At 42.7% G+C, this 12,415-nt stretch overlaps 1 protein-coding gene across 2 annotated transcripts in view; it reads left to right on the top strand.

Moving 5' to 3' along the window:
- LOC123767665 (hornerin) overlaps nucleotides 1-12,415 on the top strand; it is a 95,157-nt gene that overhangs the window by 62,253 nt on the left and 20,489 nt on the right. Inside the window, exons 2-3 of one of the 2 annotated variants that reach the window (XM_045757523.2) lie at nucleotides 9,771-9,872; nucleotides 11,405-11,469. In XM_045757523.2, the coding sequence (XP_045613479.2) occupies nucleotides 9,771-9,872; nucleotides 11,405-11,469 (167 nt within the window). Of the gene's footprint in view, nucleotides 1-9,770; nucleotides 9,924-11,404; nucleotides 11,470-12,415 lie in introns of those variants that run through there. The other variant, XM_069310481.1, reaches the window with a different exon arrangement.

The following is a 12,415-nucleotide window of genomic DNA, read 5'->3' as shown; positions in this document are numbered from 1 at the left end:
CTATTTTTGTGGGACTTTTGTTGGACTGGTGTCTATAATTTAGAGGCGGCGAGCACGCACTAGACATAGGACAAGCAGACTGTTGGTTACAGCATGCGCTACCTGCTGCTGCCCGAGTCCCCCCTAACCTTGCGAGAGGGGGGTCCAAGAGAGTGAGTTCGACCCTCCCTCACGGACTTACTGATGACTGGCAACTGATCTATTGATACTACATTCGGGTTACCCAGCATCCCACACAGTTACCCAGCATCCCACACAGTTACTCACCATCCAGCACACTTACTCAGCGATCCCGGGCTTGGTGAACCTGGACCCAGCATTTGAGTAAAGGATGCTGGAGATGTGTCCGCTGGGAGTGGCCAGGAGCTGGACGGTGTAAATATTGGTCATGGAACCACTCTTAAAAATGACGTTTAAACAAGTGTGAGGTCAGTAGGTGGGCGGCTGGGCGGGGTGAGGACACGGGTGGTGGTGGGCGGGGTGAGGACACGGGTGGTGGGTGGGGTGAGGACACGGGTGGTGGGCGGGGGTGAGGACACGGGTGGTGGTGGGCGGGGTGAGGACACGGGTGGTGGGCGGGGTGAGGACACGGGTGGTGGGCGGAGTGGTGAGGACACGGGTGGTGGGCGTGGCACCAGATGAGACAATGAGAAAGATTAACTCACAGTGTTTCTCCTCGTTCATTCATTCCCCCATATTCATACCCCTGAATCAGTTACTCATCCACTGACTCATCCATTCATTAACGGCATTTTCCAAGATTTTTTTTTACAAATCATCTAACACTGTTTTGCACGAGAGGCTGATGTACGAGAGAAAAGCAACAGCCGGGCGTGCACGAGGTATACCTAACGGACAGAAAACAAAGAGTAACAGTCAGAGAACAGAAACTGAACTGGAAATAAATGACAGTGGGTTCCCCCCAGGGCTCGTGCAGCCTCAGGGTAGAGTACCCCCGCCCTTCACCAATCCCCCCCCCCCCATCACCCCACCCCCCTTACACCAACAACCTCCAATATAATTAGAGAAAGTCCAGAGGTTCGCTACAACACTGGTTGTAGCGAACGGGGTGAACTGAGCTACAGGGAGAGGCTGAGGAACTAGACCTAACCACGCTGGAAAAGAGATGGCGGGAAAAAAGGCGACTTGATCAGATAATTTAAGATCATCAGAGACAATAACAAAAGGGCAACAAACAGGAAAAATTTAGGCACGAAAGCACCTGATAAGTTACTTGTAGACAAGGAAGCACCTCCTTTCCTACCAGCAGGAAGTTGATGAAATATGCCAAAAGTCGGTATCTGAAAAGGCGGAGCCCAAAAGCTGAAGCTCTCGCCCATCCCCACGGCCCCTCTGCCAGCACATATAAGTACACACACACACACCCGCCCACAGGCAGACGCAGTCCTCGAGAAGCCTTGCGAATGAACTCACTCCCAGACAAAAAAAAAGGACAATGCAGCTCTGGCCACAAAAACAGCGTCAATGCCCTCTTCGTCGGCCCCTGGAGGCGGGTCTTGATCCTAGCAGGGCCTCCCCCATCAACACCCCGAGTCCTCAGGCTGAGAGAAAGGGACAGGGAGAGAAAGAGAGAGAGAAATAGGCAGAAGAATCCCAAACATTCAACACTTGACCGACCTCATTAAAGAAGTAGCTATCAAAGCTCCTCCTTTCTTGATTATGCAGCCTCGTCATTATGGTTCATTACATAATAGAACCTTATTGGTGTTGGGGTGACGGCCTGTCAACCTCTGGAGGGTAATTAAAGCCTATCAACCTTTGGAGGATTATTAAGGCCACCACAAGTCTTTATACTAACCAACCTGCAAATATAGCCCAAAACCCTGAGTAAATTCAACTTTACAGACACCGAGAAACAGAATGCAAATCTCTATACGTACGTTTATGTACCCTTCTGTGATCTAACCTCATATGTTCCGGTAAGTTCAATACGGGCTCACCGTAGCCCGTGCTACTTGCAACTTTTTGTTCTAGGTAGCGAATCTTCAACAACAACAACATCATATGTTCCGTTCCCATTCCTTATGCCAAAAAACTTCCAGATCTGTATCAAAAGGGGATTCACGTTTCACTTGTTTACTGCATCAATAAACGTTTTTTTCCTTCTCCGCGGCTTTAAATATTTAGTTTTATTATTATTATCTTAGCTGATAGCCTCATATCACGAATATTGTGTTATGAGATAATCTCATGTTACCGTATATTATTCTTATTTTATGTATTGTCAATGTGTGACATACATTTTCAAGTCTATATTAATTCTGTATCAAAGTTGTATTCCATGTAATTATTATTATTATTTATATATACGACAGTCCTTACATGCTTGAACATCCATTAGCACGCATAGCGTTTCGGGCAGGTCCTATAATCAAATTTTCCCCCTGGAATACGACCCGTTAAATCGTTTAACAACAATCATGTACCCGTTCACTGCTGGGTGAACAGAGGCTGCATTTAAGGACTGGCGCCCAGTCAATCCTCCCCCCCCCCCCGGCAGGATACGAACCCAGGCCAAAGCGCTCGCGAAACGACGTGCGAGTGTTTTACCACTGCGCCATCGTAACCAATATTTTATTGCGTTTACATTTGACACCGGATGGCTGGTTAAGATGCTCAACTGAACAGCCGGATAGAAGCCTCTACTGAACAGCCGGATAGGAGCCTCAACTGAACAGCTGGGTAGGGGTCTCTACTAACCAGCCGGATAGGAGCTTCTACTGAGCAGCCGGATAGGAGCCTCAACTGAACAGCTGGATAGGGGCCTCTACTAACCAGCCGGATAGGAGCTTCTACTGAGCAGCCGGATAGGAGCCTCAACTGAACAGCTGGATAGGGGCCTCTACTGAACAGCCGGATAGGAGCCTCAACTGAACAGCTGGGTAGGGGTCTCTACTAACCAGCCGGATAGGAGCTTCTACTGAGCAGCCGGATAGGAGCCTCAACTGAACAGCTGGATAGGGGCCTCTACTGAACAGCCGGATAGGAGCTTCTACTGAGCAGCCGGATAGGAGCCTCAACTGAACAGCTGGATAGGGGCCTCTACTAACCAGCCGGATAGGAGCTTCTACTGAGCAGCCGGATAGGAGCCTCAACTGAACAGCTGGATAGGGGCCTCTACTGAACAGCCGGATAGGAGCCTCAACTGAACAGCTGGGTAGGGGTCTCTACTAACCAGCCGGATAGGAGCTTCTACTGAGCAGCCGGATAGGAGCCTCAACTGAACAGCTGGATAGGGGCCTCTACTGAACAGCCGGATAGGAGCCTCAACTGAACAGCCGGATTGGGGCCTCTACTGAACACCCTGATAGGAGCCTCAACTGAACAGCCGAATAGGGGCCTCTACTGAACAACCGGACAGGAGCCTCTACTGAAGAGCCTGATAGGAGCCTCAACTGAACAGCCGGACAGGAGCCTCTACTGAACAGCCTGATAGGAGTCTCAACTGAACAGCCGAATAGGGGCCTCTGCTGAACAGCCGGATAGGAGCCTCTACTGAACAGCCGGATAGGAGTCTCAACTGAACAGCTGGATAGGGGCCTCTACTGAACAGCCGGATAGTAGTGTCAGGTGAGAGTGTCAGTAGGAGATGCCTGGAGCATTTCCGACACCAGCTGGAGTGCCAGTTGGTGTCGGAAATACAACCTAATCCTCCATCCCTTTCAACAGCAGGTCCGCCATAAGTAATCACTTAACCAGCTGGCTCCTTGTCAGCCCCGCCCTCTTGAGTATCAGAGGAGGAGGAGGAGGAGACGGGGTTACAAGGAAAGGGGGGGGGGGATTGTGAACGCCCACCCCCCCTTCCCCAAGGATACTTGGGTATCCTATTGGGGGGGTTCGAACCTAGGTTTCGGAACGGTGGTTCGGATCCTGGTATCATACATCCGGCTTTCCACCCCTTCTCCCATACCAGTCCATCCCGTCCGCATCATCATAGCCCAAATGGTCATTCCATCCGGCTCTCCTGTTTATGAATGAAGAACGCGTTCGACGCGACTCACAACTGATGACGTTCGAACATTTTACGAACAATGCTTCGCTGACGACCTCTGTTCGAATCCTAGTTCAATAAATGCTTCACTCATGTACTACAGCTACAAATAATCGCCACCAGAACCTAACCTAACCTAACTTAATCTAACTGACAGGTGGTGTATGATATCAATCAATTGCCGGTAGCAGCTCCTCTATGGGGTTGAGACGTCATCAGTGCTATCAACCAATCAACGATCCCAGCACACTAACTCGATCAATGACGTCATCAGTGCTATCAGCCAATCAACGATCCCAGCCCGCTAACTCGATCATAGACGTCATCAGTGCTATCAGCCAATCAACGCTCCCAGCCCGCTAACTCGATCAAAGACGTCATCAGTGCTATCAGCCAATCAACGCTCCCAGCCCGCTAACTCGATCAAAGACGTCATCAGTGCTATGAGCCAATCAACGCTCCCAGGCCGCTAACTAGATCAATTACGTCATCAGCGTCACCAACCAGTAGTCATCCGATCTCGCAAACTTTCCAAGAAGAACAGTGACATCATCAATGTCATCAGCGAATCACCGGTCGCAACAGGCCGTCAGCTAGAACTGTGACGTCATTAGCTCCGTCTAACATTCAAAACAATGACATCATCTGTCAACTGAGGTGACGTGCCATATGACATCACTCATCACCAGTCAAGGTGGCTGAACAAAGTGACATCATCGTTAATGTCGACTTCAGCAGAAGTCACCAGAGACCTCATCATCAATTTACTCATCAAACGATGTCATCAGATATGACTTCCAATTAACGTAAAAAAAGCCTAATTAACGACTCCTTAAATATGTTATAAATATGGCACAATTATATAATTGACGACAAATAAGTTCATAGTGGAGTCATTAATCATTGACTCACCACGTGCTTCACCACACATTGACTCACCATGTGCGTCGCCATTCATTGACTCGTCGCATGCAAGTCACTATTCATGATTCCATTCAGGATTTAAGCCTGGGGGCCAGGCACTACAACCTGTCCAGTGTTTAAGAACCATCACCCAAGTGACAATGTCCAATTGAACACATCTACTTATTAAATAGGTGCCAAGTCACCTAGAAATAATATAAATAAATAATTAAACCAACAAACAATAACAACGGGATTGTATAAACATCAACAAATCTCAAGGTAAACAGTGAGCATAACTAAGCAGCTCTGGCAAGGATATGAACAATCCCTCCCCCCCCTCTCGCACCTCCTTTTCAGTGAATGTACACTGAGTCTACTTTAGTCCTGGACAAAGTTCTGGACTAAAATATACTTCCTAGATGGTCAGTAAATTCGTATGTGGCCTTAACAACCCTCCAGAGGTTGAAGGGCCTCAATGCCCAGCACAACCACCAATTCTAGGGTCAGCAGGAGGGAACAGAAATCAATGATTAACCCACGTGTTCTGTTTGAAAGACCACAGTAAAAGAACACAGACACACTTGTGCGTCATCATTCTTGAATATCCACGTATGTGAGAACTACTCTCACAAAGTGCAACACTGAGATGAACAGCCCTACCCTGACCAATCACCAGCGAAACTAGTTATAGACGTTGGAGAAGAACAACTCTCGAAATCATCAACACTTAAACAACCATCCTACCGCTCTCTTGACTTACCACAATGGACAGAATATTTAGTGCTAACCTAACCTAACCACAAACGTACGAGCCCAAGCAACTCACCTAACCTAACCAGACGTTACATAGAAAACGTGGATATCTGTGAGCCGCTACTTTTCATAGAACTTTGTAATTTGTTCGTTGGAACGACAACGTACGAAATGAGACGTATTAGTTGAGAGGGAGTGTTGCTGCATCAAGCATATACCATGGACATATGTCAGTATACCATGTCATATACCATCGACCATGTCATACCATGTCAGTATAGCCTGACTACTTGAATACTACATAATACAATACATTTACAGATGTAGTCTGTAACTATCACTGAGATTTAACAACTCAGAGGTTACATAACACATAACCTTACTGTAACCAACATGAGTCATAAACACTCATCCACCGCAGAAGTAATACTCACAATAACGCGTTGTGGGGTCAGTCAGAGACTCAAGGCACGCACAGGACTATTCCTGAAATCATAGGAACAATAGATTAATAAATCATTCAAATCGTACTCTAATAGCCACATTACAATTAAAAATATACAGCATAGGCTTCACCAGCGAGGTGCTCCATTATACCCACCCTTCATACGTGGCTATATCATGAGTATACCTGCCTTGTATACTCATACGCGGCTATATCATGAGTATACCCTGCCTTGTATACTCATACGTAAACTCACCCCACCAAAAACAACAACAAAAATTAAAATAAATAAAAACTCATTTCTTAAACAGAAACTAAATACAAGAAACTGAACACACACACGAGGGGACCATATTATAGAACTAACAAAGTTCGCTCAGCAAATAATGGACAAGAAAAAAGCCTTTGAAGAACGGCCAAGAAACAAAACCCCTTAAAAGAACGGGCTATAAAAGGCCTTCAAAAGCACGACATTATGAAAGCAGTGAAGGGTGTTGTGGTAGTGGTGAAGGCGTGCGTATAACTCACTCTCCTCACCATCACCACCTTTAGGTTTCTTCACAATAATCACCGCAAATCTCCCTCACCATTACCACCAGGTTTCCGCACTATCTCCACCACTAGGCTGCTTCACAACTACCGCTGGTGGGGTTTAAGGAGAGGCGAATTTACGTTGATATTAAACAACCTAGAGGTTGATGATGTCTGGAAATGTGTGGTGAATATGGATATTATAGTGACCCTCAGAGAGAGAGAGAGAGAGAGAGAGAGAGAGAGAGAGAGAGAGAGAGAGAGAGAGAGAGAGAGAGAGAGAGAGAGAGAGAGAGAGAGAGAGAGAGAGAGAGAGAGAGAGAGAGAGAGAGAGAGAGAGAGAGACAAACAGACAGACAGAGATATAGTTTTATATTTACATATATACCTTACAGGCCTGCCATATCTATAATTTCCACTGTTCATTTATTCCATATCTTACTTCATAAATCCGGATCAAACTTCATGTAGATTATCAGAATCCCAGAGTCATTATTAAAAATATATATATATATATCCTTAATCCCATCAAATCTTGCATAAATCCAGCATCCAACACGCATCACAAACCAGGTTGGAAATAAACATCTATAACAAGGGCACGAGCTTCATCATGTAATCATTTCGCCTGGTTTGTGGGACGAGCCGGAGATAAGCGGCCACCCGAGGGGCCTGTGAGCGACGTGTTTACATACGTGCTTGGCCACCTAGTTGGAGAAATTAGAATTCGGTTTGTGTACAAAGAGCGAGGAGAGCCATCTAGTGAGATAAACTGGAACTAGAGTTGTTTACATGAAAGAGGGGCCATCTAGAGGGAGAAACTGGAACTAGATTTATTTACAAAGGGGAGGGAGAAACTGAAACTATTTTATGTTTCCATTGGAGTCATCTCGCGGGGGAAAGTCTTCAATTTAGGCTTCATTTATTATTTATTTTAGAGAGCAGACCCCTTAAAATGAGGTCCCTTCCCCACAAACTGGATGAGGATATGTCCTGGATTTGGGGTTAATTTATGGCTAATGTGACACATTAGACTTGATTGTCCGGGTTTATTTCTACAATTATTTTGTTTTTCTGTTATCTGGTAACTTTGTGCAGCCATAGTATTTGTCCATTTTGATAACTTGTTCTTGCGTTTGTGTCTGTTTATGTTTTACCAGTACGTGCCTAACAGAGATTGTACCTGTCTGTTTATTTGTCCATTTGTGGGTATTTTTGTATGAATCTCTGTGGAACCTGTCTGTGTTTATTTCTTTGTATGCAAATATTGTTTAGTCAAATGCGAATGCTATTTTCCTCAGCCCCTCTAAACTTGAACGTTTCTCGCCTCACACTGTCTCCCTGTCTGTTTCTCTCGCTTTGTCTTTCTCTGCCTGTCTGTCTGTCTCTCTCTCTCTCACTCACTTATCTTTATCACTTCTTCCCCTCTTTAAGAATGCACCGAAGAGCTAAAAGAGATAAGAGAAACGAAGAGAGAAGAGACTGAAGTAGATAAGATGTGAGGAGGAAGGATATGAAGAGTGGGGGCGGGGAATGGTGAGAAAAGAGAAGATTTATTATTATTATTATTATTTTCTACCACAGACGTGGCCGCACATTTACAATGCTAACCAGCATATATACATTTTCTTCTGTCCTCCATGGACAGGGTGAGAGATTTGTTAAACATATAGTTCAGGGATTTATTGAACAATCAACCACAGAAGGTGACTGTAGTGCTTTTAAAATGTTAAGCTAACCTACTTACGTAAATACATATATACCCAGATTTACGTATGCCCTTCATAAAGTGTTCGATGTGTCTTTTACATAGTATCATGAACGTGCATTTACAAAGGTGAAATGATGCTGATCAGCTTCCACATATACTTTATACACATACATATATATATATACATACATATATATATACATACATATATATATACATACATATATATACACACACACACATACATAAACATACATTTGTCTCAAAAGAGAAGATGGAAGATAAAAACGAGAGGCGAAACGAAAGATAAGATAAATGGGAAGACTAAATAGGAACAAAAGAGTGAAATGGGGAAGAGGTGAATGAGGGGATAAAGGGGACGAGAAGAAAGAGGGGAGATGTTGTGGGTGGGGGTGGGGGTCATATACTGAATGTTTTAACAGACTTCAAGTTGCCGGCCAACAGCTGCGAGCTACGAGAGAGAGAGAGAGAGAGAGAGAGAGAGAGAGAGAGAGAGAGAGAGAGAGAGAGAGAGAGAGAGAGAGAGAGAGAGAGAGAGAGAGAGAGAGAGAGAAGAAAAGTAATTAACAGAAGACTGATACAGAGCACGACTATCTGCCTTAAGAAACTACAATATTAAGACCTTCAGGTCTCCTGTGAACAGAGATGACGAAGGTGGAAAAACAGAAGGAAGGCTCTCTCTCTCTAGTTTCCTCTCCCACTTACTCTTGTCTTTCCTAAGAATGTAATTTAAGTTTTATTAGTCTGTCTTCATAATGAAGGTTCCAAATGCCTGTGATTAACGTATCATTCTTCTCTGTAAACTCTGAAGATAAATAACAGAAGAACTTTTCTTAGTTGATGTTTCGATATGTCTTGATACCCTTTTGGCTTCATTTCGATTATTTATAATAATTATAATTATATATAATAATTATAATATTATTATGCATTATCTTCACCAATTTAGAATCCTATTAATGATGACTAATATTATTTTTTAATTTAATTCTAAATATATGATAACCATGCATTCTTCCTGGGCTTTGAATTCACCATCTGAAGGCACTGAATTGCATTTGTTAATTGTTTGCTATTTTTAAAAATCTGTTTAAGTCCTCCTGCATTTTATCTACATCTTTGTCTTAATATATTTTTGCCATTTGTTAGCATCAAGTTTTCTAACGCTGGTACTGACTGTTGTATACAAATCGTTGATACGGTGAACAACGAAGAATCTTGGACGGCGCCCCAAAGCACTCTACCTATTTCTTGTGTGTGTTTCCACGGCCTAATCCAATTTTAGAGTTATCTTAGTCTACCACCCATACCTAATTCTCTCCACCTCGTCTTCACCACCACTGACCTCCAACTCTTCTTCACCACCACTGACCTCCACCTCTTCCTGACAGGCCCAACGCTTGCGTGGTGGAGGAGATCCCCAACACTGGAGGCCTGGAATTCTGGACGGAGTGTCGATACTGGCAGAACAGGAAGATCTGTGGACGCAAGACGTGAGTACTTCGACGGGTTATCTTCAGCCCATGAATGAAAAAATGGTTTAGGTGAGTTCTGTGAGGAGTTTATGACTCAGCTTTGATGAATCGGAGGTTGAACCCGAAAGATAAGTAGTTTAGATGTGTCCATGAGTAAATGAAGTGTACACACATGTTTAATGAGTTGATGAGTAAATGCCAGATGAATATAAGTAGTTTAAGTGCCAATTTCTGGTATGTATAAGTAGTTAGATATTGTAACCACTGGGGTACAATGTTCAAAAGCAATATATATATATATATATATATATATATATATATATATATGTCGTACCTAATAGCCAGAACGCAATTCTCAGCCTACTATTCAAGGCCCGATTTGCCTAATAAGCCAAGTTTTCATGAATTAATGTTTTTTCGTCTACCTAACCTACCTAACCTAACCTAACCTAGCTTTTTTTGGCTACCTAACCTAACCTTACCTATAAATATAGGTTAGGTTAGGTTAGGTAGGGTTGGTTAGGTTCGGTCATATATCTACGTTAATTTTAACTCCAATAAAAAAAATTGACCTCATACATAGAGAAAAGGGTTGCTTTATCATTTCATAAGAAAAAAATTATAGTAAATATATTAATTCATGAAAACTTGGCTTATTAGGCAAATCGGGCCTTGAATAGTAGGCTGAGAAGTGCGTTCTGGCTACTAGGTACGACATATATATATATATATATATATATATATATATATATATATATATATATATATATATATATATATATATATATATAACTTTAGAACACTTTCCCACCAGGAGACTCGAACCCTAGCCAGCACAGAAGCCTTCCAGCAACTGGCATAACAGGTACGCCTTAACCCTCTCCACCACCCGCTCAGACCCTTAAAAGAGATGGTAATTTCGGAGTATTTAAATACCCCAAAGATCAACACCTCCCAAGAGCACCAGAGCAAGTGAGGGGTCATTTAGACGTTAATTTCATCAAGTCCCTGTTAATATGGGAAGACACAGTGTCTCTGCTTAAGGCACAACTCTCCTAAACACGAGAGTTAAGTATACAACTTTAGAACACTTTCCCACCATATTAACAGGGACTTGATGAAATTAACGTCTAAATGACCCCTCACTTGCTCTGGTGCTCTTGGGAGGTGTTGATCTTTGGGGTATTTAAATACTCCGAAATTACCATCTCTTTTAAGGGTCTGAGCGGGTGGTGGAGAGGGTTAAGGCGTACCTGTTATGCCAGTTGCTGGAAGGCTTCTGTGCTGGCTGGGGTTCGAGTCTCCTGGTGGGAAAGTGTTCTAAAGTTGTATACTTAACTCTCGTGTTTAGGAGAGTTGTGCCATATATATATATATATATATATATATATATATATATATATATATATATATATATATATATATATATATATATATATATACACACACTGAAAGACAAACTTCTCTGGCAACCTGCAAAAGCTGTGCGTTCCAGCAGCCATGAAGCAGAATGCACACTAATCCTGAACTGACTCTCCACTCCTCAACAGGAGGATCCGCTTTGAGTGTTGCGAAGGATTCGAACGAATCAACGGGCAAGACGGCTGCACCAGAGGTAAGATGGATTACTGGGTCTCAACCCACGTTATCACACACTCGCGCGACTAGTCTTCACCAACGGGTGAATTATACACATTGCAGCTTAATACGGGTAATGCAATACATAACAGTCAGTTATAACGCGTTATACGCAAATAATACGGAAGAACACCTTTGTCTCAATACAGCAACATATATAAAGCCTACTTAAATTAAATGTTAAAGTTTGTTTTTATGAATTTGATTTGTATAGTAGAATTAATATTATACCTTAATAAACATAAAAAACAGAAATTAAAGCAACAAAGTACAATATATAAAATGTAGTGGGAAATATTATATAAATATTATATAAATATTCTAACATTTTAAAATAAAATATTAATAAAATGCTATATACTGTAAATTATGACAGTGAAGCATACGTTTAACATACATACATATATATCATCTACATTGTTCTGCAAGTCTGGGAAACCAACCCGAGGGTTTGGTATACATAGGAGACAAATGAAAAACGGCATTTAACTTAACTACCACACTTGTCGGAAAATCCGACACCATTTAATAATAATATCATACAGACAGATAAGAGCTGTGTTGTATAAACAAGTTACCCATAGAAAACGTAACTTGTAGTGGAATTACCGTCTAAAGAAAACGGGATATCATCACCACATACCATTATAAATTGACCAGCTATTCTGCTGGGAATTATTCTTAAATACATTAGTCTTTGGACTTTACCATCATAAAAACATCTTATATAAATTAACTTAATTATCAATATTAAAGTAGAGTAAATGTGACCCTTCTATCACCTTTGGACATCTGGACAATGTAAGCCAGGCGTCAGACTGAGGAAGGAGGGCAGCCATTGTTATACGAGACCAGAGGCTCACACGGGAGCAAATTCGGCTCCTGTTAAATTTACTTGGACGTAGTGTTATGGAACCCAAAGG

Source organism: Procambarus clarkii, chromosome 67 (genome assembly GCF_040958095.1).
Source record: "Procambarus clarkii isolate CNS0578487 chromosome 67, FALCON_Pclarkii_2.0, whole genome shotgun sequence".
Lineage (NCBI taxonomy): Eukaryota > Metazoa > Arthropoda > Malacostraca > Decapoda > Cambaridae > Procambarus > Procambarus clarkii.
This window is presented reverse-complemented; position numbering and strand designations above follow the sequence as displayed.